We start from the raw sequence: 22,450 nt of genomic DNA on the forward strand, positions 1-22,450 counted from the left end.
CTCTGTAGTCTCCAAAGTGTGTCCAGTAGCACAAGTCATAAACCAGAGCTCTACTACACTGGGTGTTACACAAATACAGGGCAAAAAGACTGTTTCTAATATAAAGAAAAAGCAAGAATGTATAATGAGATGCTACAAGGGACACAGTACTGTTAAGACACTTGTAATTCTTTTTATAGAACACTTTATTTTGATGTATTCACTATCTCCCACAATTAGTATTTTCAGCATAGTTCTTTCAAAATAAATTCTTTGGTGCCCACTTGTTATTCTGAAACTGGCTTCAACTGTTCTGCTTCACAGCTCATGCCTGCCAGTTAACAGCAAATCTGAAGTGTGATGGAACTTATCACATACAGAATACCTTTTGTCCACTACCTACAAAACCTTGAGTGGGTATGTATGAGTTAACTAGATCTGCTTCTGTGCTCTCCACTCTCAGGAGAGGAGTGGAGGAAGATCTCCTCTAATGCAATCTGGCTTTAAAACGACCCTCAGAACATTACAGGAAAAACAAAAAGAATACATTTTACAACTTCCAGTGCATGAGYAGCACAGTCCCAAGCGCCGTAAGAAAAAGCCTTCAAAGTTCTAGAACACAATTGTATCTAGATCAGAGAGCAACTCTTAAGTATACTGGTATGTCAGTTCCTTATGACATGGGGTGTGAAGGAACAGGGAGAAAAAAAGGTCACATGTGCTTTCTACATATGACAGAAATAGTCAGTACATCTTAATCTTTGAATTAACAATATTTCTTTATCTACATAACTATTTATAATACTACTAATAATGATCAGCTTTTTGGTATGTGTTTTTCTTCCAAATCAGTAAGCACTGATCCTCCTATAGATCCTGAGGAAACAAGTTGAAAAAATACCAAACAGATGATAACTGGCTAAAACAAAAGCAGAGAGGCTGCTAACTCTCCAATAAAGGAAGTATGCATTTTGTCTATCTAGCTGTATATAAAAGTATGTGGCTTTGAGTAGCTTCCTGCCAAAGAAATACAAGGAACAGCATTAGAATAGATTTCTAATAGATAAACAACTACATAGTTTTAGCATTCATGACAACAAAACAAGGAGGCAGTTTTGTCCTATTTCTACTACTATTTTGTCACCCTGGTGAAATATGTTTTTTTTTGTTGTTGTTGTTTTTTTTTTCTTTTTTAACTGCCATAATCTTTTATAGGCAAGATAATTAATCTCTGAATATGGCCAAGAATCATTTGAGTCATCTCCAATTTTTGCTCACTAATAAAGACCACCACCAAAAGGTCTGATTTATGTCCTCAGCAATTGCACTTAATGCAAAACTTCACTGCAGCTACTGGTGTCCTGGTACATCATACAAGGCGGCATTAAGCTTCACTTAAGACAAATGTATTCAGTTTTTCTCATTCAGCTTCCTTTTTTCTCCCAGCAAGATACGTTTTTTTTAAATGTCCTAGAAACCTATCCATTCGCTGAGGCAATACTACTAAAAAAAGTGCTAAATGTTAATTGATACAAAAATAGATAAATAAATAAATTCTTTTTGTAATGAGACAACCAAGGAAAAAGAAAACAGCAACCTGGGATTGGTCTGGCTGGTTACTAACCTGACTGAGTTACAGCCTCTGGCTATATGAGAAAATTAGTGCAGACAACAGATGATTTGTTGAGTAGAACGTTACTGTGGACATGATATCCATACTACACATATTTTAAGGTTTGCTGGCTATTTTAGTTCATTTGTTTTCTTTTAAAAAAAGTGTATGTGTGTAGAGGTTGTTTTGTTTTTGATTGGAGGTTGAAGATATTTTTGCTTTACTCTGGATCACTTCTAGTCTGGTCTCATGAACTACATGCCCCTGAAAAACATTAGAAGCAATCCTGRAAACCTATTAGGCTAGGTTTATCTAAAAAAGAATCCATGCCCTTTAAAGACTGCTCTGTAATAGATGCATCTACATTMTCAATCACTGGGTTATCTCAGTTGTCCACTGGTACCCTAGCAAAGGAAGAAAGGATGGACATTTCATTTAGCATGATCTCCTGTAGATCTGACCCAGCCTGAACCTGAGCATGCACATTATTGAGTCAAGTGAATATACTTCCGAAGCTACAGACAAGTTGTTCAGTCACTTCTCAACTCACCAAGACTTCAAAACCAGTTTAAATGTAAAGGCTACAGTTGATCTTTTGATCAACTTGCACTGAGGAATGCTAAACTTCCCAGATTAGTAAGTGAGCAATGAAAGCAATAATAAGTATTCTCAAACTTACTATTTTCTTCAATTAATTAAAAAAAAAMCTCACAAATCTGATTTTGTTTCCTTGAAATAGTGCTTTTAGATGCTTTTAACTTTGACTAAGCTTATACTGCAAGCTCAGAAGAAACACATCAATGGCTTTAATTATTTCTAATGCAATAAATTCATATCTGAGAGAAAAAAACGGAATACCATTTTGATGTTTTTTGAAACTCAAGACTTTAAATTTTAAAATGGTATTTTAAAGTTTTGGTGTGACTGTTAATACACAGTATATTGATGCTTTTACACATGCAATCAACTCTCTTGGTGCATTAATAATAAACAGAATCATTACAGCTTGATAACTTGACTGTAACATTCTCTCTCAAATTACTAGAAAGTGAATTTTTCATGATTCCTACCAATAGTAGATAACAAAAGAAACAGATAGACATGTATATGCTTCACAGAATTTGGCCTCTCATACTGGGAGCATCCTAACAGGACGGCTGTCAGGCTCATTCCACTTCAGTGAATTGTGTTTAGAACATCCAAACCTCACCTCAGTCTCTCCTTCTTAATCTCTAATTCTCTCTTTAGGATCAGTAACAATTTAGATCTTTTCAACAGCTTACATCTCATAAACTCTCCTACTGTACTCTAAAATGTTGCAAAAATCATCACMAATTTTGAGAGACACTGGAGAAGTATCTTTAGATAAAAGATCTTTTTAACACGTTAGTATAGCCACATCTTGGACAGGCACTTTCAAAGACAAGGGAAGGATTCATACTGGGACAAGAAGAAGAAACAGAACAGGACACAAGTGGTGGTATCTGACATTCTATCCAAAATTCTGTTTTTCCGTCCCAGTAACACTGAAAAGTTCGTTTTCCATAAATACTGCAAATATATCCTAATATTTTTACTTAGAGCTACAAAAAAGCTAAAAACTAGTATCTGCCTAAACACTTGAGGAGTCTGCATAAAGTCAGTATAAATTTTGTTAATAAATCAATAAATCAATTCCAGCTCAGTCCCTAAAGACTTTCAAATTATCTTTAAAAAATTCCAAACTATGTAGGCTTTTCTAAGCACCCCTTACTTTTTAACTCACAATCAGAAAGACACTTAATCAAAGAGTACTGAAAGAAAAAATATATATATGTATTTTGCAGTACTCACTACTACTCTTTTTGGTACCCAGTATCTGGCCATCTTCAAGAGAGTTTGAGCCCACTGAGGAACTATCCTGACTGTCCTGGTGAGGCAGCTGAAGAAATCCTTCACTGGATTCTGAACGGCTAGGCGTGAGGGTCAGAGACTTCAAACGTTCGCGGTTAACATCCTTCTTAGACTTTATCAGCTTCCTCATTTTCAGAGTAATCCAGTTGCCTCTTCTGTTAGCAATAATACAGTGCAATACATTTACTGAATTTGTAATACATTACTTTTGTCTTCATTTTTTCTTATTTTGTATGCAAGACCACAGACAGGATTCTGCTCCCCGATGTTAAAGGAAAGCTTTACTTTCAATCTGGAACAAAATGGATATTTCATGTCTTAGATTTGTGTTTATTTTTATAACATATTCAACAGTACCTTCTTGGTGGGGATGGTTCATAAAATTTATACTGATCCATTATCTTCTCCTCCAATTTCTCCTTCTGCCGCCTCAATTCATTTAGCTTATCACTGTAAACAGGAATTAACGATAATACATACTTTAAAAACTTACACACAATGTGTGTGAAGCATGTTCCTCTGGGTGTCTGAAAATTGACTTTTTCATGTGAAATTTTTATATAATACTTTTTTTCCTTATTGAAAATCAAGGAGTTACAGAAAACAGTCTTACATTTAACAGTGATACACAATTGTAAAAATTTTTATTGGCAGTTACTATACAATAAATAGCCTATATACRTGCATTACTATAAAAAAAAGCAATAACAATCATTTGAAGGAACATATTTTCTCTCATATTCACTAAGAAAGGTTAAAGCTTTCAAGAAAGCTAGGATCTTTATAACAGAATGAAGACACAATGAAATTTTTTCATTAGACATTTATATCATCAACAATGAAACCAGTTGTACTGGTTCTTTATGACTAAAAACAGTGTCTTAGTTTTAAGTATTTGCTTTTCAGATACAATTTAAATTTTTCTTTTAAAAGAAGAAACTTTTCCTAAGTAGCACATTCATCATTCCTATATAAAACAAAAGCTGTTTTTACAGATAGGTATTAGTGTAACTGCACTCATCATAGTAATTTTATTATTTTTAATACTCACATGTACTGTCGTTGTTCTACATGGAAGAGATCTTTGCTTTCCATATTTTGCTCAAGTAATGTTCTATTCTGTAGCATTAATGTCTGAATTTGATCTAGTAAATGTCTGTTTTCCTCCTCCAGATTTCCCTTAAGCTGGCTAAGCAACTGTTAAAACATATGAAAAAGTGCATGCATATATACCTGAGCACATTTGACACACAGAGAATGAGATTAGGAGAACTTAACTAGGTCTGTAAAGGACTTAGATGGTCAGCTCAGATAAAACAAACTTAACTAAATTATAACTCAGCTGTTAAAAGCCTCTGACATTTTATCTAGCTTAATACAGTTTACCTAACACATCAGCTCCAATTTTAAAATACGGAAGTCAAGAAATTTACTTCAGTTCAAACTTCTTGTATCCCTGTGCATCATATAATAATGGAGAGGCAAGCAGCTCCATTTCATTTTTTAAATGAGTTTTAAATGGTTGTACTGGATTGAGCATGTAACTACTACTTAACTAAATTCGATTACACTCATTCATAACTGACTTTTCTAAAGCTCTTATCCCAAAACTGTTGGATAAAAGCTGCTGTTACCAAAACCAGCTGAACAAAATCTTATATTCAGAAGAGTAGAAATTCTTAACCCCTGTTGGCAGCAACTCTACACATGTAAAACAAAAAGTACATCTGGCAAATTCATTCACCTTCAAATCTAYTTAGTTATCTATAAAGCAAAGGAGCAACTTTCAAACATTTCAGATGATTTTATGAATCTAAAAATAAAATTATGTAAATATAATAAATATTTCAATATCACTAGTCAAAAAATAGCATAATTATTACATACCTCGCACTGATTATTCAATTTTGTAAATGTAATATCAAGTTGTTGGTATTGTTCTCTGAGTTTAGAAAACTCAGCTTCTAACCGTGTTTGTTCTAGTTTGGAATTGTTCAATAATGTTTTCAAATTTTTATGATCAGTTTGCAGAACTTCATTCTCTCTCAAGAGCTGACTGTATGTATGAGTAAGCCTGGAATGAAAAGAGGTCATAAAAGAATACATGCAGATAAAAGGAAACGTATTAATGACCCACATTCCCTCTGAAAGATGAGAACCGCACAGTTTCAGACTACTGCAACACTGGACTATACTCTCCATAAAGCACATAAAAACATTTCTTAGTATCACGTGCTACAGGTGATCATCTTTTAAATCTAATTTTCCCAAGTATGTATTTTGCTTTTAAGTAAATTAGATATGCTAGGTTCTCAGAATTTTAAAGATCAAGCATATTTCTAAGCACAGACATAGCAACTAATTTTAAGATGTTGTTTTTCAAAAAAAAAAAAAAGAGGAAAAGAAAAGAATCTTTAAAACTTCTAAGATTACTTTTTACTCTGTTGGCAAGATAACAGGAATAGTCCAAACTTCACCAATTATGGAGGCTGGTTACAGACTGTCAGGCTCCATTGTCTCTTCAGGGAGCCATCGCCTCCCCATCTAGCAACAATCTCCAGTTCCAGCTCATACTCCTCACACAGTAGCACAGGCAAGAGATATTTAATTTTGAGCTTCTTTGCCTTAAGAACAACTCTTACGCCTCTTCTGGAGGGAGGGGGGGAGATAAASTGAAAATACTATGCTACATAATTAATCCCATGAATTTCAACCAGACTATTTAAAAAGCGAGCTATACCTCAACTGCAGAGGTCAAGCAGGCCTTCACCCTCAACACTGCATTTCTATTCTTACTGGCATTAACGTCAGACAGTGATCTTGCCCTAGGCAATTCACACAGAGTAGCTTGCTCCCTCTAGAGTCCATATCCTCACTGCATAGTACTTCRCCCGGGATTCCTTTGGATGCCACGTGGAATTCAGTATTTACTTTAGGATAAAATAGTTACTGTTTTGCTTAGTTGTTTTTTTCTGTATCATAGAAAACAGAGCTATAAAGCATACATCTTATATGTCCCAAGATACAGCACCAGTCATTTCAAAATGTGAGAGGATGCAATGCCTGTTTGAATAATGCTGCAAGTTTGTGCAGGCCAAGGAAGCCAAACCTTGCACACGCTCATCCATATTGTCTTTACAGAATGATTCCAGTAATGATTTATTTCCAGAACTACACTCACCTATTACCTCAGAGKAATCTACTTGACTCATTCTAAGAGAGTGCTCAGGACTTTACTAACATACATATCAGACTTTTGCTTTACCTGTCATTTTCATCACAAAGTCTTTTATGCTCTGCCGCTACAGTTTCATGCTGTTCATTTTGCTGCAGCATCTTCTGCTGTTCTGTCTTGAGAACTTTCTCCAATTCTTCTAATTGTACTTTCTGTTTCAGCAACTGATTGTACCTGTCAACAAATATCTCTTTTAAGGGTTTTTATTTTTTTGTGAGGGATGGGAAATACAAGAAAGTATGGCGAGTTCTGAAAAAGATGATTTTTCAAAATGTTAATACTTTATGCTATATTTAACACTAATTTTTTCATCCTAGTTATACAGTATTTTTCTTTTCCTGAGGTATTACAGACTTTTAATTTTAATACATATTAATATTTACCTATCCTCTAAGTCCTTATGCTCCACCTCCAGATTTTTGTGTGTGGATTTAAGATTTCCGTGTTTAGCGATCAGAGATTCATACTCAGATGCTTGGCGTTCATGCAGGTGTTCCAATTTTTCATGATCTTTGAGAAGTGAATCATACAATGATTTCAGATCCTCACGTTCTTTTAGTATAGATTCATTTTCATTTTCTAAAGCTGACTGCTGGATCAACAGTTGTGCATTCTGATTCATAAGAGATGTACTCTGAGAATTAAGGGTGGAATTTTCAACCTGCAGTCACAAACAGTTGACAAGAGTTGTAAATTAGTTTCACAGACAGGGTCATGAAGTCATTCTCTCTCTATTGAAAGATTTCGTTAATGTTTAATTCTTAGCATCTCAGCATCTAATTCTTTCATCACCCACCCAACAAAATTCAATATCAAGACCTTTCTCTTATACCCAAAAAGACATTTTAATTTCAATTCATACTCCTGTCAAAATATTTTTATGGCAGTATTTCAAGAAAGCACTTAAGTATATGCCTAAATAACCATAAGAAAATATATCAAATGATTATTAACTTTAAATCATCTGTTTAAGTGCTATCCAGATGAGAGATACATTTTCTCTCCTTTCCGACAGCTCTATGATCAAAATTTCTTGGAGAAATGGATCAACAGTGATCCTTCTGCCACATGAGCTAAATCTGTGATACGACCAAAATAAAAGCAACTTCCACATTGGCATAGATTCTTTTTGAAAGTCTTTACTGTACAGAATTTCTATTGTCATCAAAAAAATCCTTCTTGTACCCAAAGATCCATTACAATGAGATTTCAAACAGCAGCAAGCATTTAACAGAGAGAAAAGAAAATACAGTAATAGCACTTGAAAGGAACTATACATATTCTCTTCCCTGAGAAACTGCTGTTCACAGTTGTCTTCTGCCAACAACAATGTCAGCGGATGGCCTTACGTATGAGATCTGATTGATCTCTCTGATTGATCTCTTACTCACGGAAGAGTAAGTTTTCGCCAACAAATATGTCAGTACAGTATTAATATCCATTAAAACATTAAAACTCTGAATATTTGACAGATATATAAAAAGCTTTACTTTGTGTCTCTGAACAGAACATGCTAATCCAATCCTTGGATTTCCTAAACAATTTAGGACAGCTAAGGTGCTTGTCATATGACCTGCATTAGGCTAGTCTCCCCATCTATTCAAGAAATGAAGAACACAAACTACTGAGGCTTCTAATACCCTCTGGGTATCCATTAAGGAAAGRAAAACAAAACAAAACATGATCACTTCAGTACATGCTGTTACTAAGGAACAAATCCTTTTCTGTTGGAACTGCAGCATTCTTTGTTATAAATGGTAAAGCTGAACCTTTCACTAGCAGGGAAGTAATGTCTGATGTCAAACTATACGCTGTGAAACTTCTCAGGATGAATTTTCAGCTTGATTTGTTCAGCATTAGCAGCTACCATTTAAGACTTCCTTTCTCTGTACATTCTTCAGAGATGTTACTTAAAATACTAAAATTGCAGTTACCTAAGAACAGACTAACATAGTCTTTGTAGACCAGTTTACTTTGTATTTCAGATTCAGTTATATTTAACCATTCTTATTTTCACGAATATATTTCACCTTCAATTTTGATTTCTTTCATCTGCTGAATTCACAAGGACTATTCCTTCTGTATCACAGAAGAGGAAATTGCTGAAGTGACCTTGCATCTATGTTTGCATCCTTTTTCTCCCTCAAGTCCTATGGAAACTCAGTGATAATATTCTGCCCTTAAACTCCCTTTCAGGTTTCCACTCCTATTCCCGGTACTGTCACATTCTTCATGAAGGAGAACTGTTCAATGACTGCTATAGTTAAAGAACTAATGGCACTCTAATGCTCCAAAACTCTAAGCCTGCTGTTGGCCAAAAGCCTTACTGAGCACAAGTCTCTAGCGATACATGTCAATCAAGAATATATGGGACCCAGATCAGCAGGATAACAGATTTGAAAAAGCATACAGAACAGCATAATCACACTGCAATGGTAACTAGTAACAGGATAGGTATCCAACAGTCCACTACTGAACTCTTTCAGGTGGGGGGGGGGGTGAGGGGAACATACAAATCAATGACAAAGCTCTGCAGTTAGCACGAATTTAATGTAGATCTTAGCACAGGACCTATATTCCTTATTTCAGCATGTTTCCTTTCAAAGATGGAGTTGCTAAATAGAAGCATCAACTGGAAAGTTCCATTGTAACACTAACACACACTTGTGGTTTACTCTTTACACTGAAAGTCCAAAATACTTTTGTCCTTTAAAGTTTAAACAGACTCCTCTGCAGAAAATGAGATAATATTTCTTGGTTTTATCTCATTTAGCCTTCAACCTCTGCAGTTATTTAGCAACAAACATCATCAAAGATGAAAAAATCATTTTGCTATTCCCCAAAGTCCTACAGCATAATGCTGTATGGGAATGACAATTAAAAGTCCAATAAATAAYGGGGATTTGTTTATATTTTATTGTAGGGGTGTCTTGAAACTTGTCTGAAGTTACAAGTAAAACAGCYGAATTCGTAAGGAAGGAGAAACACTCCTTTGCTAAGATTGCTGGGCATAACAACATCCTGACTGTCATCCCCAGCAAAATCATATTGCTTGATGTGGTTCAGCACCAAAAAAACCCAAAGATATAAACAGGGAACTCTTTCTCTCTTTTAAATTGATCCCAATTGGCAGCCTCAATGATTTCAAATCTCTAGAGTTAATTTCTTCTCCAGGCATATTTGACAGAAGAGGACTGCACTGTTGTGCAATTCATGAGGCAAAAGGAATTGCATAGATATTTCTGCTTTTTTGGTAAATGGGATTACAAAATTCTCAGCGTTCCGAATCCCAGAAATATATCCTCATCTGTTTAAAACCATCAAGAGTATTTCCATGCCTATGTCCAATAATTTTTAACTACTGGACAAGACACTTATATGCATAAATGTTTTGTTTTGTTCACAGACTTGCCAGCCACAAAGTGGACTACTGTACACTAATCAGATTTCAGTGTGGAAGACCTAAAGTGCATTTGTGGTGTAACTCGGTTCCGCTTTCTAGCAAGAGACAGAATGATAACTTCAGGCATTCAGGAAATTCATTATTTGTTCGCTCATTCAAACACTCCTTCACTCTGAGTTCTATCCACTTTCCATCATTTCTAACATTTTGTTTACTATTTATGGTGAATTGTGGACTTTGTATTCTCTTCTCAAGCAGTTATGATTCCTAGAACTCCAAAAAGTATTAGATCCATAGCAAGAATATGGCATTTATCAGATAAAAACCCATGTACTTGCTAGCACAATTGAAGAAAGGACGGCATCTGCATTTTGTTCATAACAGCTATGATACTGTGTGAACAACTACTTTTATCATTTTCCAGCTCACACATTACCCTTTTTTTGCCTCTGAATTATCTCAATTAAATCTTTGCATAATCATTTTTACATAGTTCTCAAAGATTTGGGGTTTTGAAAGTTTTCTGTACTTAAATAACATCTTAATTTTCCTCTTAGATATGGTTTTTACTTGTTTGATCCTAACTATAAAAATTGAAAAAATACRAAATATGTTACAGTCTCTTTGGACATACTCACTACTATCGTGATCTTAATTTAAAAGTAAAAATTTAAAAAAAATTTGATCCTACAGGAGATTGGATAAGAGAATCTACTTTGTTCCTGAGTATAAATTCAAGGGTTTATATAGGACAAATATGAAGGGTTAAACCCAATTTCTAGAAATGTTATTATTGATCAGTAATCATAATATTTTGACTACTCTTACGTATCATAAATTGCTTTGATTTTCATGTCTGCACAACTGAAATGTGATTTTTGATAGATTACCACCATTAGCTTTAAACTTTTCACTTAAAAACACACTGAATTAATACTATTTCAAAAAGTAAAATAAGAAAGCATTACCTGAAGTTTGGCATTTTGAGTTTGTAGAGTTGTATTTTGTTCCTGTAGAGAAACAGTTTGTCTCTGAAGTGCAAGAATCTGAGCTTGCAGATTACTATTCTGTGTCTCAAGTTGCTTTAATTGTGTTTTCAGTGCTTGTTTCTCTGCCTGCAGTGTAGCATTCTTTAAGCATTTAAAAAACAAAAAAGAAAGAAAGAAAGAAAATTTGAGTTTCCAGTCATTTAATGAACTTCAAGGAAAAAAGTATTTCTTCAAAACAAACAAAGCAGCATCGCAAACTAATATGATTCTTTGTACTTCAGCCTGAGTACAGAGAAAAGGATTTAATACAGATTCACAGAAATATACACAGTGGAACAAATCTGTAAGTCACCTTAAATAAAGGAAAAAACACATTACAGCCCAAGATTTTAAAAAATGGGTAACAATATTGTGCCTAGGGAGAAACAGTACAGAAGTCACCACAACTTGCATAAATAAAGATTATGTGAGAGGGATTTGTGAAATATCTGTGGATACAAAAGGGCAAATTTAGGCTTTTTTTTTTTTTTAATGCTGGATAAGAATTTTATGGTTTCTGTCACTGCAAAATCCAGCTCTTTCATAAATTTTATTTAATTCAGGTTCTGCTCAGTCCATATACTAGGTGATAAATTGCATACTTTCTTAGCAATACTCTCCTAAGATGTTCTATAACAGTTCACAGCAAATAATTAAAATCAAAGCAATATCAAAAGCATCTTACATTCCTTTCTACTTCAATTAATCTATCTTTAACTTTCAATAATTCTCTAGTAGTTTCCTGATTTTCTTTTTCCCATTTATTGACAGATTGATTTTCTTCTCCGCTTCTTGGAGGAGAATTCTGAACCATCCTTTCCTCTTCCTGTCTTTGCTTCAGGGCTTCATAGTTCTTTTTCACCTGAAATTAATCAGGACAACTTATATTAGGTTTAGAATTTTTCTTTTTTCTGTATTTCATTTTATTATGCGACCATATCACTTCTCACAGAACAGAAAGTGTTATATATTTTCTTTATACATTTGGTTCTTCTAATATATTTGGGGAGATAACATGCAAACAGTGTATTTGTACTGATAGCTTAACCATAATAAATTCTTTAACAAAAATGATTCAAAACCTGAATGACAAACACAATAGAAGGCGACCTGCATTTTGTATTTTATTTTAGTGCTTTCAACTGTATCCTCCAACTTTTATTAAAAGTAGAACAAACAAGGTTACATTTACTTTAACTAATCCCTCCAGATGTTCAAGCTAGATTAGAAAATACAATTTACTGGGAAATGAGCGTTTGTAGCATCTCACATCAAATTAACTTCAAACAAGTTTTTTAACCACCTGGAATATTCTACGAACAATGATTTAGCAATGCTTTTTGTGATCGTAATACCTGCCCTGTATTACTACTGTCTTAAAAAGCAGTCACACTTTTGCCCTGATTTACACTGCAGAAAGCCAAGGAGTCCTTCCCTTTCCTTGCACTTCTGACTCTGTCCATATACTGTATGCTAAGGACATTCTGGGCACAGCTGCTATGACCCTCTCTGGCTTTTATATATCTCTGCTTAGTGCCCTTGGGTCTTCCCTGCCTCTTCCATTCTATAGACATTGCTCTTGGAACTCTTCAGCCATTCTTCCCCCAACAATGCCTGTTTTCTCCTTTCACTTACACCAAAGCTCAGCCAAAGTGTAGAAATAACAATAGCTAGTATATGGGTAATTTAACCTTACAAGGGAAGAAAGAAAAAAAATAAAAATAAATGTCTTTCTCCTTACTGTTTTAAGTTCCTGGCGGAGTTGCTGATTTAAATTTGTTGATTCTTCTAAACGAGCCTCCAAAGCAGCAATTTTTTCTTCTTTTATTTCAAGAGACTTCTTAAGTGTAGATTCTAATTTTGATTCCAAAAGTTTGTACCTACTGATCAATGAAATAACACACAGAAATATATGTTTGTATTACAAAAATTATTTTAGGTATTTGAATTCTGAAATGTTCTCATATGTTCTTTGAAAAATGAGTTAACTTGTTTAGTCTAAGTCTTCTGCTACAAAAAACAGTAGCTATGTAGCCCTCCCTAGTTCTTCCAAAAATGCCTATACGCTAACTGCTATTTAAAAGCACGAAGGCACTTCAGTATTAATATCCATGAAACCTTAGGAATCTCAGATGAAAAGGCAAGTGAAGATATCAGTTTACATTTGAACCAGAAATATTAGTTTTTACCTGTTACCGAGCTAATTCAACGATCAAGTCCAAACAAACAAAATATGCTGAAGATAGAAAAAGCTGCATTATCTGCTACATCAAGACTAACACACCAAGTAGGGTGCTGGCTTGGAGGAGTGGCAGGGAGGGTGCAAGGTCTGTGTGTTGCATGACTGCACTCTTACTTCTGGATCCACTCCAGTCAGTCAAGCAGGGACCTGAACTAAATTAGAATGTGAAGTATTTGGAGAGCAAGATTTTCATTAATTTCCATTTCCTGTCTGCTCACAAAGAAGCAGCATTACGGAATAAGGAACACAGCACAGTGCAGGTGCATACTCATTTCATGGATAAATGTGTGAACTGCTCACTCAGCCTAGCTGTTGATATTTTAATACAGTTATCACTTCCCATTTCATAAAGCTTCTAGATTTTTATCATATTTACAATACTACAGAGCACCCAAAAGACCCCAAACCACTTATTTTAGAGAAAAGTGGTCAGATTTAGAGTATATTGATTTAGAATCTCCTGGAACTGCCAGTGCAGAATATTCTAATGAATTATTAGTCTTTTCAGGAAATACTGAAAACAGTCATTAATCATTTTTAGATAGTTCAGCCACTGTACATGTGTTCAGAACCTGCAAAGCATTCCACTTTTCCAGAAGTAGGATAAAATAGAATAAATCTTAAAATACCTCCTTTTTAATCTGACCACTGAAGAATCTGTCAGTCTGTAAACAGAACACATGGCAAGAGATTCCTGAACAGTGTTAGATCTAGTCAGTAATTGCAGCAGAACATCAGTAGTAAAAATTAATAATAACAGGCTGTCCAAGAAGCTCACATAGTGGAATAAGAATCCTACGGTATAACAAAAAGTTACAGAGACTTAAGAACCAATAGGCAGTCTACAACCAATAGAATATATGATATTTTATCTTCTTGAGTTGAAGCATACATTCACCTGCAAGTAAGTTCTGTCACTGAAAGTCAGACAATTATGCACCAAAGAAAGAAAGAAAAAGACTAATAACAGAGACCCAATCTTCAGCTTCCTTTTGAATACCTAACAATGAAAGATGCTACAAATTACTAACCTGACTGAGACATGGGTATTTCAGATTGGGGCATCCAGTTCCATAAATTTGTTTGTTTAAAKAAATCAATCATTGTTTTAAAGGCACAACACAAAATGAAAAACACTTCAAGGCTACTGCAATAAAACATGGCCAGTTTGAGCCCCAATAGAAAGATTTTGAAGTGCTACCAAGAACGCTCAACAAAAAAACCACATGCTCTCTCCAAACAGGAAGAGAGAACTTGTGCAACTTTAATTTCTCTCATGAAAAATGAGAGAGGCAGACCAAAAGTACACTGAAAACTAGTTCTGGCCATAATGAATCTAACTATACAGGTGCGATCAAATGATTACTAATGCCTCATCTACAATAATGCCTCATCTATAATAATATACAGCAAGCAACCCAGATACTTTTTGGATGAATGAAGAAGGTGAGAATAACAGAAAGGCAAGACAGTTAAAGAGCGTGTAATTTCAAATAAACCAACCTTTTCACTTTGAAAACAAATACTCACCATTCACAGTTCTCCAGTACAACATGGAGTTGTTAAAGATAGGTCTACATTCTGGTTTGGGAAGAAGCTCAAAGCAGTTATGTAGCCCAAATTCCTTCACATACCAAACTATCTGGTCACAAGCCTAAGCTCAGAGGTAGGCTTTAGATAAGATTCTGCTCAAGTCTTCAAGATATAAGCTTTACTGCACACCTCCTCCTAGAGCACCTTCAATGGACACATCACACCCAGCCTGCTACCCAAATATCTTATCTGCCTTTTAAGTGCTCTCCTAYAGTCAGAAGTCAAGTTTGCCATTCACTCTATTCTAGGAAGCCATTATCCCCTGCTACAAGGCCGTCTGTAGAGAATTGAGCACAAGCTGTTCTTAAAACAATGCAGCTGAGCAGCGCCAAATTACCAGTGATCTACGGCCAGCAGTAGACACGTGCCAAGCACAGGTCAACCAGCATACAAATGCTTTAACATGCAATAAATACATAGTAAAATATCTGCACTGACTCCCTGAATAAGAAATATCAACCAGAAGAGCAGAGGCAGTAGACAGAGCTGAAAAGTACTTATCTAATTCCCAACTCCCAATTTTCACCTTCCAATAACATTATTCCATAAAATGCAAGAGAAATACTAGTATTATTTATCTCAAGGACATAATTAATATAATGTCCCAAACAAATTAACCTACGAGATATGAACTTGCAATATCTGAATCTGTAGCACTGCTTTCTGGACAATGGTACTTGTCCTTTAGAAGTAAATTCAAACCTTTTCATAGAGTCATTTCTAAAAGCACATTTGCAAAATATGCAGACACACTCACCCCAAACATTAAAAACAGAGAACACTGTTTAGAACAATGCTGCTCAATCAGGACTTCATCTAGGCAGTGTAAGCTTCAACTCTTTCAGCTCAAGGATTAGTTCTTTATATGGTATACGAACCAAAGGACAACACAAACTCATACTATACACTGTATGCTACACTACTACCCTTAACTCAGAAGAAATCACAGAAATCACATTTCTGAGAACTTCTCTTGACAGAGAGGAACTCATCTGTGAGCTGGAAAAGGTAGACGAAAGCAGAAAACAAGAGGTAGCAACAAATTCTCCACACAAGATTCTGGCCCCATGCCAGTAGCAGAGCATTGGCAGCAAGAATGGAAAACTAAAGAGAAAACATCATCTAGTTTATTTTTGATATAGAAGGCCCCAGATCAGTCTAAACATTTGTGACAATCAGTGGTAATAACAGATCATAAGGCCAACTGTTTTTTCCACAAAAAATAAAAAGTACAACCGAAGAGCACTRCAAGAGAAACGCTGGCTAGAGGCCCACACTCGTCTGCTTCTCCTGCCACACACTTTCCCTAAACCCTTACAGGGTAAGGCACAATACAACATACTGTAGAGGAAACAGATGTCAAGGTAGCAACTGCTTTATACTGGCAGATGTAGTAGTGTGATGGAGCCGGGATGAAGTTTCAGAGAGGTCTGAGTATTGGCTACTTCCCCCAGTCTAAGTGGGAATGTAACTAAAGTTTCTTTTTGGTAGGAAGAATTAGAAGGAAATAACAGTAAGGAAGTTACAGAGAGTTTGAGCTACCCTTCACAGGAAAAAAGCATGGGAAATACTTGTATTTCTACCAGTCAAGCAGCCAAAAAGGACAAGAAAACCCACTTTGGGCCTATTATCTTTTAGTTAACAGTAGGAACAATAGCAGTAAAATATCAAACATTTTTATCATACATAAAGAAAGCTATTGACATACTGTAAGAAATTTCTTAGCAACAAAAGCAGGAACTCATCTTCACAGACTGTATGTAAGAACACATTAACCACTTTATTAATTTCAAAGAGTAGCAAGTATTATTTCAGATCTATTGGTATCTCTGAAAACTTAAGAGCACACACAAAAAAAGTCTGTAAAATCATTTCATCTCTACAAATAAAGAACCACCCCATTTCTACACAGTTCCATGCAGGCCTTGACATTCTCACCTGTCATCATTGCTCTGTTCATCATGCAAGAGACGCTCTTTATTTAAGCCTATTTTTTCAAGTTCATGGGCAAGTTTTTCTAGATCATTATTCATCTGTTGGGCCTTCAGTTTTTCACTCACCAAGTCCTTACACACACACAAAAATATAGTCAGTATTATAATACAAAGAAAATCATGCAGTCATAGTTCAAGAAGTGCCTAAGCATGTCTTCATGACTACATACATCTCAAACAGTCCATTAATGTTAACTCTCCTTTCCTTCCAAATGGTAGCTTTCAGTTACATCAGACATTACATTCTAAGTACATGTATATTTTCATCTTAGCTGCTTATTTCTTTTTTTTTCCTGTAGAACTTCCCTTTCAAATCTGGTCTTAGACATTAGGGTCAAGGGAAAAAGTTTCAATCAAACAAATATTGACAAAAAGAATCTGTACAACATTCATTTAAGAAAGGTGTATCTGAAATTCATGACCATCTATAAGCAACTCTACGGATTTAAACATAGCACCATTATATCACTATTTCTTATGATTATTCTAATTTACTATGAAATTCTAATTTACAATGAAAATCTGATTATTAAACTCTTTCCTTAGCATAACCATTAAAGATGCTAGTAGTATATTAAAGTATCAAACTTCTTTCAAAAATATTATTTCTCTACATTACAAATTAAGACAAAAATGGTAACTGATTTCTATTTACCTCTCGTAAGGTGACAAGAGTTTTCTTATCAATGGTAGCTCTTTTCACAAGTTCTTTATTTTCCTTTTCTAGTTCTTTCAGACGTATACACGACTCTTTATATACAACTATTTCTTTAAACAGAGATTTATTTTCCTTTTCCAGATGACTAATTTTTATATTGTTTTCTTCTAAAGTGCYATCTTTAATTTCTGCTTGCTGTCGAAGTCTTTTATTTTCTTTTTCTAGTTGTTTCTTATCTTTCTCCAGTTGGGAAGTCTCTTGTTCTAACAACTTATTTTCCTTTTCCAATTGCTCTAGGCGCTTACTAGAGATTTTTAGTTCTTCTAAGTTCTTTTGCAGAGCCTGATTTTCAGACTCTAAATCTTGTAATTCACCTTCTAACTGCTGAATCTTCTTGTTACTGTTTTCTAGGGCTTTCTGTAGTCTTTGGTTTTCTGTATCTAAACCTTGGTAGCTGACTTCTAGACGCTCAGTTTTCTTAAATGAGGCTTTCATGAGCTCAAGACTTTTTCTCAGTTGTTCCTTTTCACTTTCAAGTTCCTTATTTTCTAATTGTAACTGTGCCACTTTAATGCTTGTACACTTCAAAGATTCAATTGTTCTTCTTAATTCTAAATTTTCTTCATCAAGTTGTGAATTCTCMTTTTCCAAGGATTCTAATTGAAATGTGAGATTTTTTAGGCTATCCAAAGTTTTTTTCAGCTTTCTATTCTCCATTTCCAGATCAGAGTTTTCTTGTTCTAAGGTCTCTATCTTCTCACAAGTGATTTTTAAGTTGGTAATTTTTTTCTGTAGTAATTCATTTTCTTTCTCTAGATGATGCAACTCGTTCTCAAGTTCTTCTGTTCTTTCCCCTTTCTCTTTATAGTGTTCCAGTTCTTTCCTGACTTGCTTTTTTTCAAATTCAATCTTATTTAACTGACTGCTCGTCTCCTTAATAGATTCATGAAGAATTTTATTTTCTTTTTCAATTTCTTTCACTCTTGCTTCAGCACTGATTTGTGAGCGTTGTCTTAGAGAAGCTACAGTTTGATTCAAATGTTCATTTTCTTGTTCTAACAGCCTAATCTAAATTTGAGGAAAAAAATGTAACTATGGTTACTACCAAGCCATGAAATAATTTTTCCCATACATAAACTGAAAGATACTAATAAAAAGATTACATCATACTTCCCCTTTGCTTTAAGTTTAAAAAAAAAATTTTCATCTTTCTTACTCTACTGATATTTGTAGTATTACAAACACTGTGTATGTGAACAGGAAACAGTTTGACCATATAACCATAAATCAAAGCATTATCTTCAAATACTTTTTCCTTGGATGACACTAAAGTAAAATTAACAAAMTATAAAAACAAAACAAAGCTCTATCCCTTTGCTAGCTTCGCTTCGTTTTTAGTTGCTTTATCCAGGTTTAGTCTATTTTTCTGACACATTGTCATTTCCGGAGAGATAAATTACTAGAAATAGTCAAAAAAGCACATAAATCAAAATTGCCATCAACTTCTAAACCAAACTGAATAAAGTAGTGAAGGGGATGTGGAAGTGTCTTTATCTGGAAGCACAGAATTCATACTTGGGATACAAGGAAATTCTGATCACAGTCAATCACATTTTGGAAACAAATATATCAAAACTGTACTGATTTTTCAATTAAAAAAATTCAATTAAAAAATTTGTTAGCATATGTTCCAAGGAAGCCTCTTGGCATTACTATGACTGAATTACTTACAGAACATATTCCCATATCTACTTTCAGGATAAAGCAATCTTTGCATCTGTATTTCTTGACATTTACATGGCTCCAAACCAATTGAAATTACTGGGTATGTAACAACAGATCATAAAATAATGCAGAAGACTGTTTAGATCWATATTTAAGAATACACAAATAAGGTTACATTAGGGATGTTTCAACAACATTAGAGAAGAGTGAAACTGCTAGTTGCAAGGAAAAAGACTGAGAAAAATTAAGACTTCTCTGTCATACTTAAGTTTGCATTGAAGTACTAATTATAGGATATACATTTTTGTTCCCAACAGTGGCTCTGAAATGTTTAATGAGAGGCTCTCATGACAAATACAATTTTTTGTAACACTTCTTTTTTAGGATGTTTTTAGCTTACTAATACTCTTTGTTACTATACTTTTTTTAGCACGTTACTGAACATGCAAAATTACTTCCCATACTTCTGTTTCTATAATCCAATCTTAACATAATGATCAATATCTTTTGCAATTTTTGACAAAATTAGCTGTACTTTATACAGTTCGTTCTGAACAGTTTTAGCCTAAGACCTGTAAGATGTGAAAGATGCCGCTAATTGAACGCAGCTCCTAAATGTACATTATAAACATAAATAATCATACAGAAATGCTACTGTTACTCCAATGTTTAGAACAACGTGCATATTCTTGATGGTTTAATTGATATTTCTTCCAAAATGTTTTAGTTTTTCCCTTAGAATATGCTTTTCTAATATGATGTACAATTCAATTATTGTAACAGTGATCACTTCAAAGCAAACGGGCATATTTTCTTTAAAATATCCCAGTATTCTCTTTAAATGAAAATATAATTTTATAGCTTATTGGATCATCTACCTCATGCCAATATTTTTTTTTTAATTGTAATTCCAGATTTTGATTTTCTCATTACATACAGACCTTCACAAATTTTCAGGATTTTTAAAATACAATATTCTGTATTCCAAAATAGTGCACTTCAAAGTTTTATATTAAACAAAAAATGTGAACTCTCATCAAGTAATATCAATACAATTTGTAACAGATAACTACAATTCTAATTTTGAAGGACTTGATTACTAAACATGCTATTTCCAGAAGTTTCTCTAACTCTTGTTTCCTACTGGCTGCCCTTCCTCAGGTCCTCTGAATTACTCTGCAAAGACCTGTATGAAGTCTCTGCACTGATTAGATACAGATGTTCTCTCTCTTTTTTTTTTTTTTCATCCAGATCCTAGTTTCTGGTGTCTAAAATTCTGCCATCTGCAAGTCACAGCAAGAAATTATCCCAATATAGGGGGGCTGTTACAAAGATGGCTATCATGCTTCCTGCCCCAGATACTCAAGAAGGTAGGTGACACAGGACAGAGAGTCAGCAGCAGTGCAGAGCTCTACTACACTGCTGCTCATTAGGTCCCTTAGAGGAATGGGCTGCCATAGTTCAGTGGAACTCAAACATTACTTCAAAAATTGACCAAGTCTCTGGAACCTCAGTTTTCTCCACTGCAAGGTGTCTGGCCTACTTCAACTTCACTGCTCTAGCTCAACGACACCCTCTAAGCAATTGTAACTAATGCATGGCCCAGGAAAGTTTAAGAAACTTAAGAAAAACTGAAACTTAAGAAGATACTAGARAGCCCTAAAACTAACACTAAAGCCTTAGCTAAAAAATGAGTCATGTCTCACTGGTTGCAGGTCTCAGACAAGCCATTTTGCTGCAGGTATTTTCTTACAGCAAATCTGTTAACATTCACAATCTCTGTATGCCTATTAAGAAGYACAAAAGAAAAAACAGTAAAAAAATTAGACTTATGATTTTGCTACTCACTTGCCGCTCTGAGTTTTCTCGTAGTGCTTCAAGTACCTTTTCAAGTTGTGCCTTCTCTTTCATTAGATCTTTACTCAAATTTTGACAATTCTGAAGACTTTGTTTCTCTTGGCTAATTTCATTCTCTAGCCCTTCAAGCTATGGAAAAAGAAACAAGTAGAAATTTTAAAACCTTCCTGAAAATGATGACAGTATTACTATTACATTTATAAAAGTAAAGTTACATTTTTTCAAAATTAAAGCAAACAATAGTAAAGAATAAAATGGACTTTTCTATTCTGTACCTGAAATGGTTCATCTCTTCAAGGAATAAATTTACCTCTGCCAAAATTTTCTCTCCAGGCTCAGAAGAATGTATCTAAAATCTCCTTCTGTATACAAAATCGGTCAGATTTTACTACACTCAATGTTTTCCAAGTGTATTTTAGAATTAAAAAAAATAATTATTGTGAGGTTGATACTAATCTTTCAAGCCTCTTAACTCATAGGGATTGACTGTTGTTCGATCTTATTTAATATATTTCTTGAAATATGTATGAGGATTCCTTGGGAATACATAGATTTGTTTCATCAAATGGATCTGAAACTCTGGTAACATAACCAGAGAGCAAATAGTTTACAAGTGAAAAATACAWTTTTTTTTTTTTTGGTCACATCTAACTTAGAAACAACACGCACAGTATACTTTTAAAGAATCATCTGCTGTAAAGTTTATATTCTATGTCAAGTCCATGGTCCACACTCCTCAGTTCTATAGAAGTCCAAACATAAATCTGACTGTAGACAGGGCTGATACTTCTGCTAAGAAATTTTCTGAATTATACATGTACTTGCTGCTAAATACTGAGAAATAAGAATCACAAAAAGATACTAGAATGAAGCATTCCATGAAGCAATTTGCTGATTGGAAATATGCAAAAAAGCACAACAGTAGTTAGCCAAAAACCTTAGTTAAAGGCTTCCTCTTCGGATGAGAATATTAATGTATGATCAGCCTTCTGCTTGCCTCTCCCTCTGACATTTAGATTTTCCTGGTCTCTTGTCTAACAGAGGAATTTATCTGTTACAGAGATACTGGAACTTCCATTGATTTTTGCAAAGGGGAAGTAAGCTGTTCAATCAGCTCAGCAGGGATGCAGTCACAACTCTACTCGGTATCCAAATTTCTCAGTGGACTGTCCAACTGCCTTAGTAGGTTAGTCTGCCAACTGGGCACTAGGAGTAGCATTCCTATGGCCAC

At 34.5% G+C, this 22,450-nt stretch overlaps 1 protein-coding gene across 6 annotated transcripts in view; it reads right to left on the reverse strand.

Moving 5' to 3' along the window:
- CCDC88A (coiled-coil and HOOK domain protein 88A) overlaps positions 1-22,450 on the reverse strand; it is a 95,725-nt gene that overhangs the window by 19,575 nt on the left and 53,700 nt on the right. For all 6 annotated transcript variants that reach the window (XM_085326061.1, XM_085326062.1, XM_085326059.1 and 3 more), the window contains exons 14-25: positions 21,211-21,348; positions 17,635-18,705; positions 16,924-17,051; positions 12,892-13,033; positions 11,836-12,012; positions 11,091-11,252; positions 7,103-7,380; positions 6,750-6,893; positions 5,372-5,558; positions 4,536-4,681; positions 3,842-3,934; positions 3,425-3,639 (exon numbers count right to left, since the gene is read on the reverse strand). In XM_085326061.1, coding sequence (XP_085182187.1) covers positions 3,425-3,639; positions 3,842-3,934; positions 4,536-4,681; positions 5,372-5,558; positions 6,750-6,893; positions 7,103-7,380; positions 11,091-11,252; positions 11,836-12,012; positions 12,892-13,033; positions 16,924-17,051; positions 17,635-18,705; positions 21,211-21,348 — 2,881 coding nt within the window. The remainder of the gene's footprint in view (positions 1-3,424; positions 3,640-3,841; positions 3,935-4,535; positions 4,682-5,371; positions 5,559-6,749; positions 6,894-7,102; positions 7,381-11,090; positions 11,253-11,835; positions 12,013-12,891; positions 13,034-16,923; positions 17,052-17,634; positions 18,706-21,210; positions 21,349-22,450) is intronic.

This window comes from Rhea americana, unplaced genomic scaffold (genome assembly GCF_003343005.1).
Source record: "Rhea americana isolate MKP2758 unplaced genomic scaffold, rheAme1 scaffold_127, whole genome shotgun sequence".
In the NCBI taxonomy this organism is placed as follows: Eukaryota; Metazoa; Chordata; class Aves; order Rheiformes; family Rheidae; genus Rhea; species Rhea americana.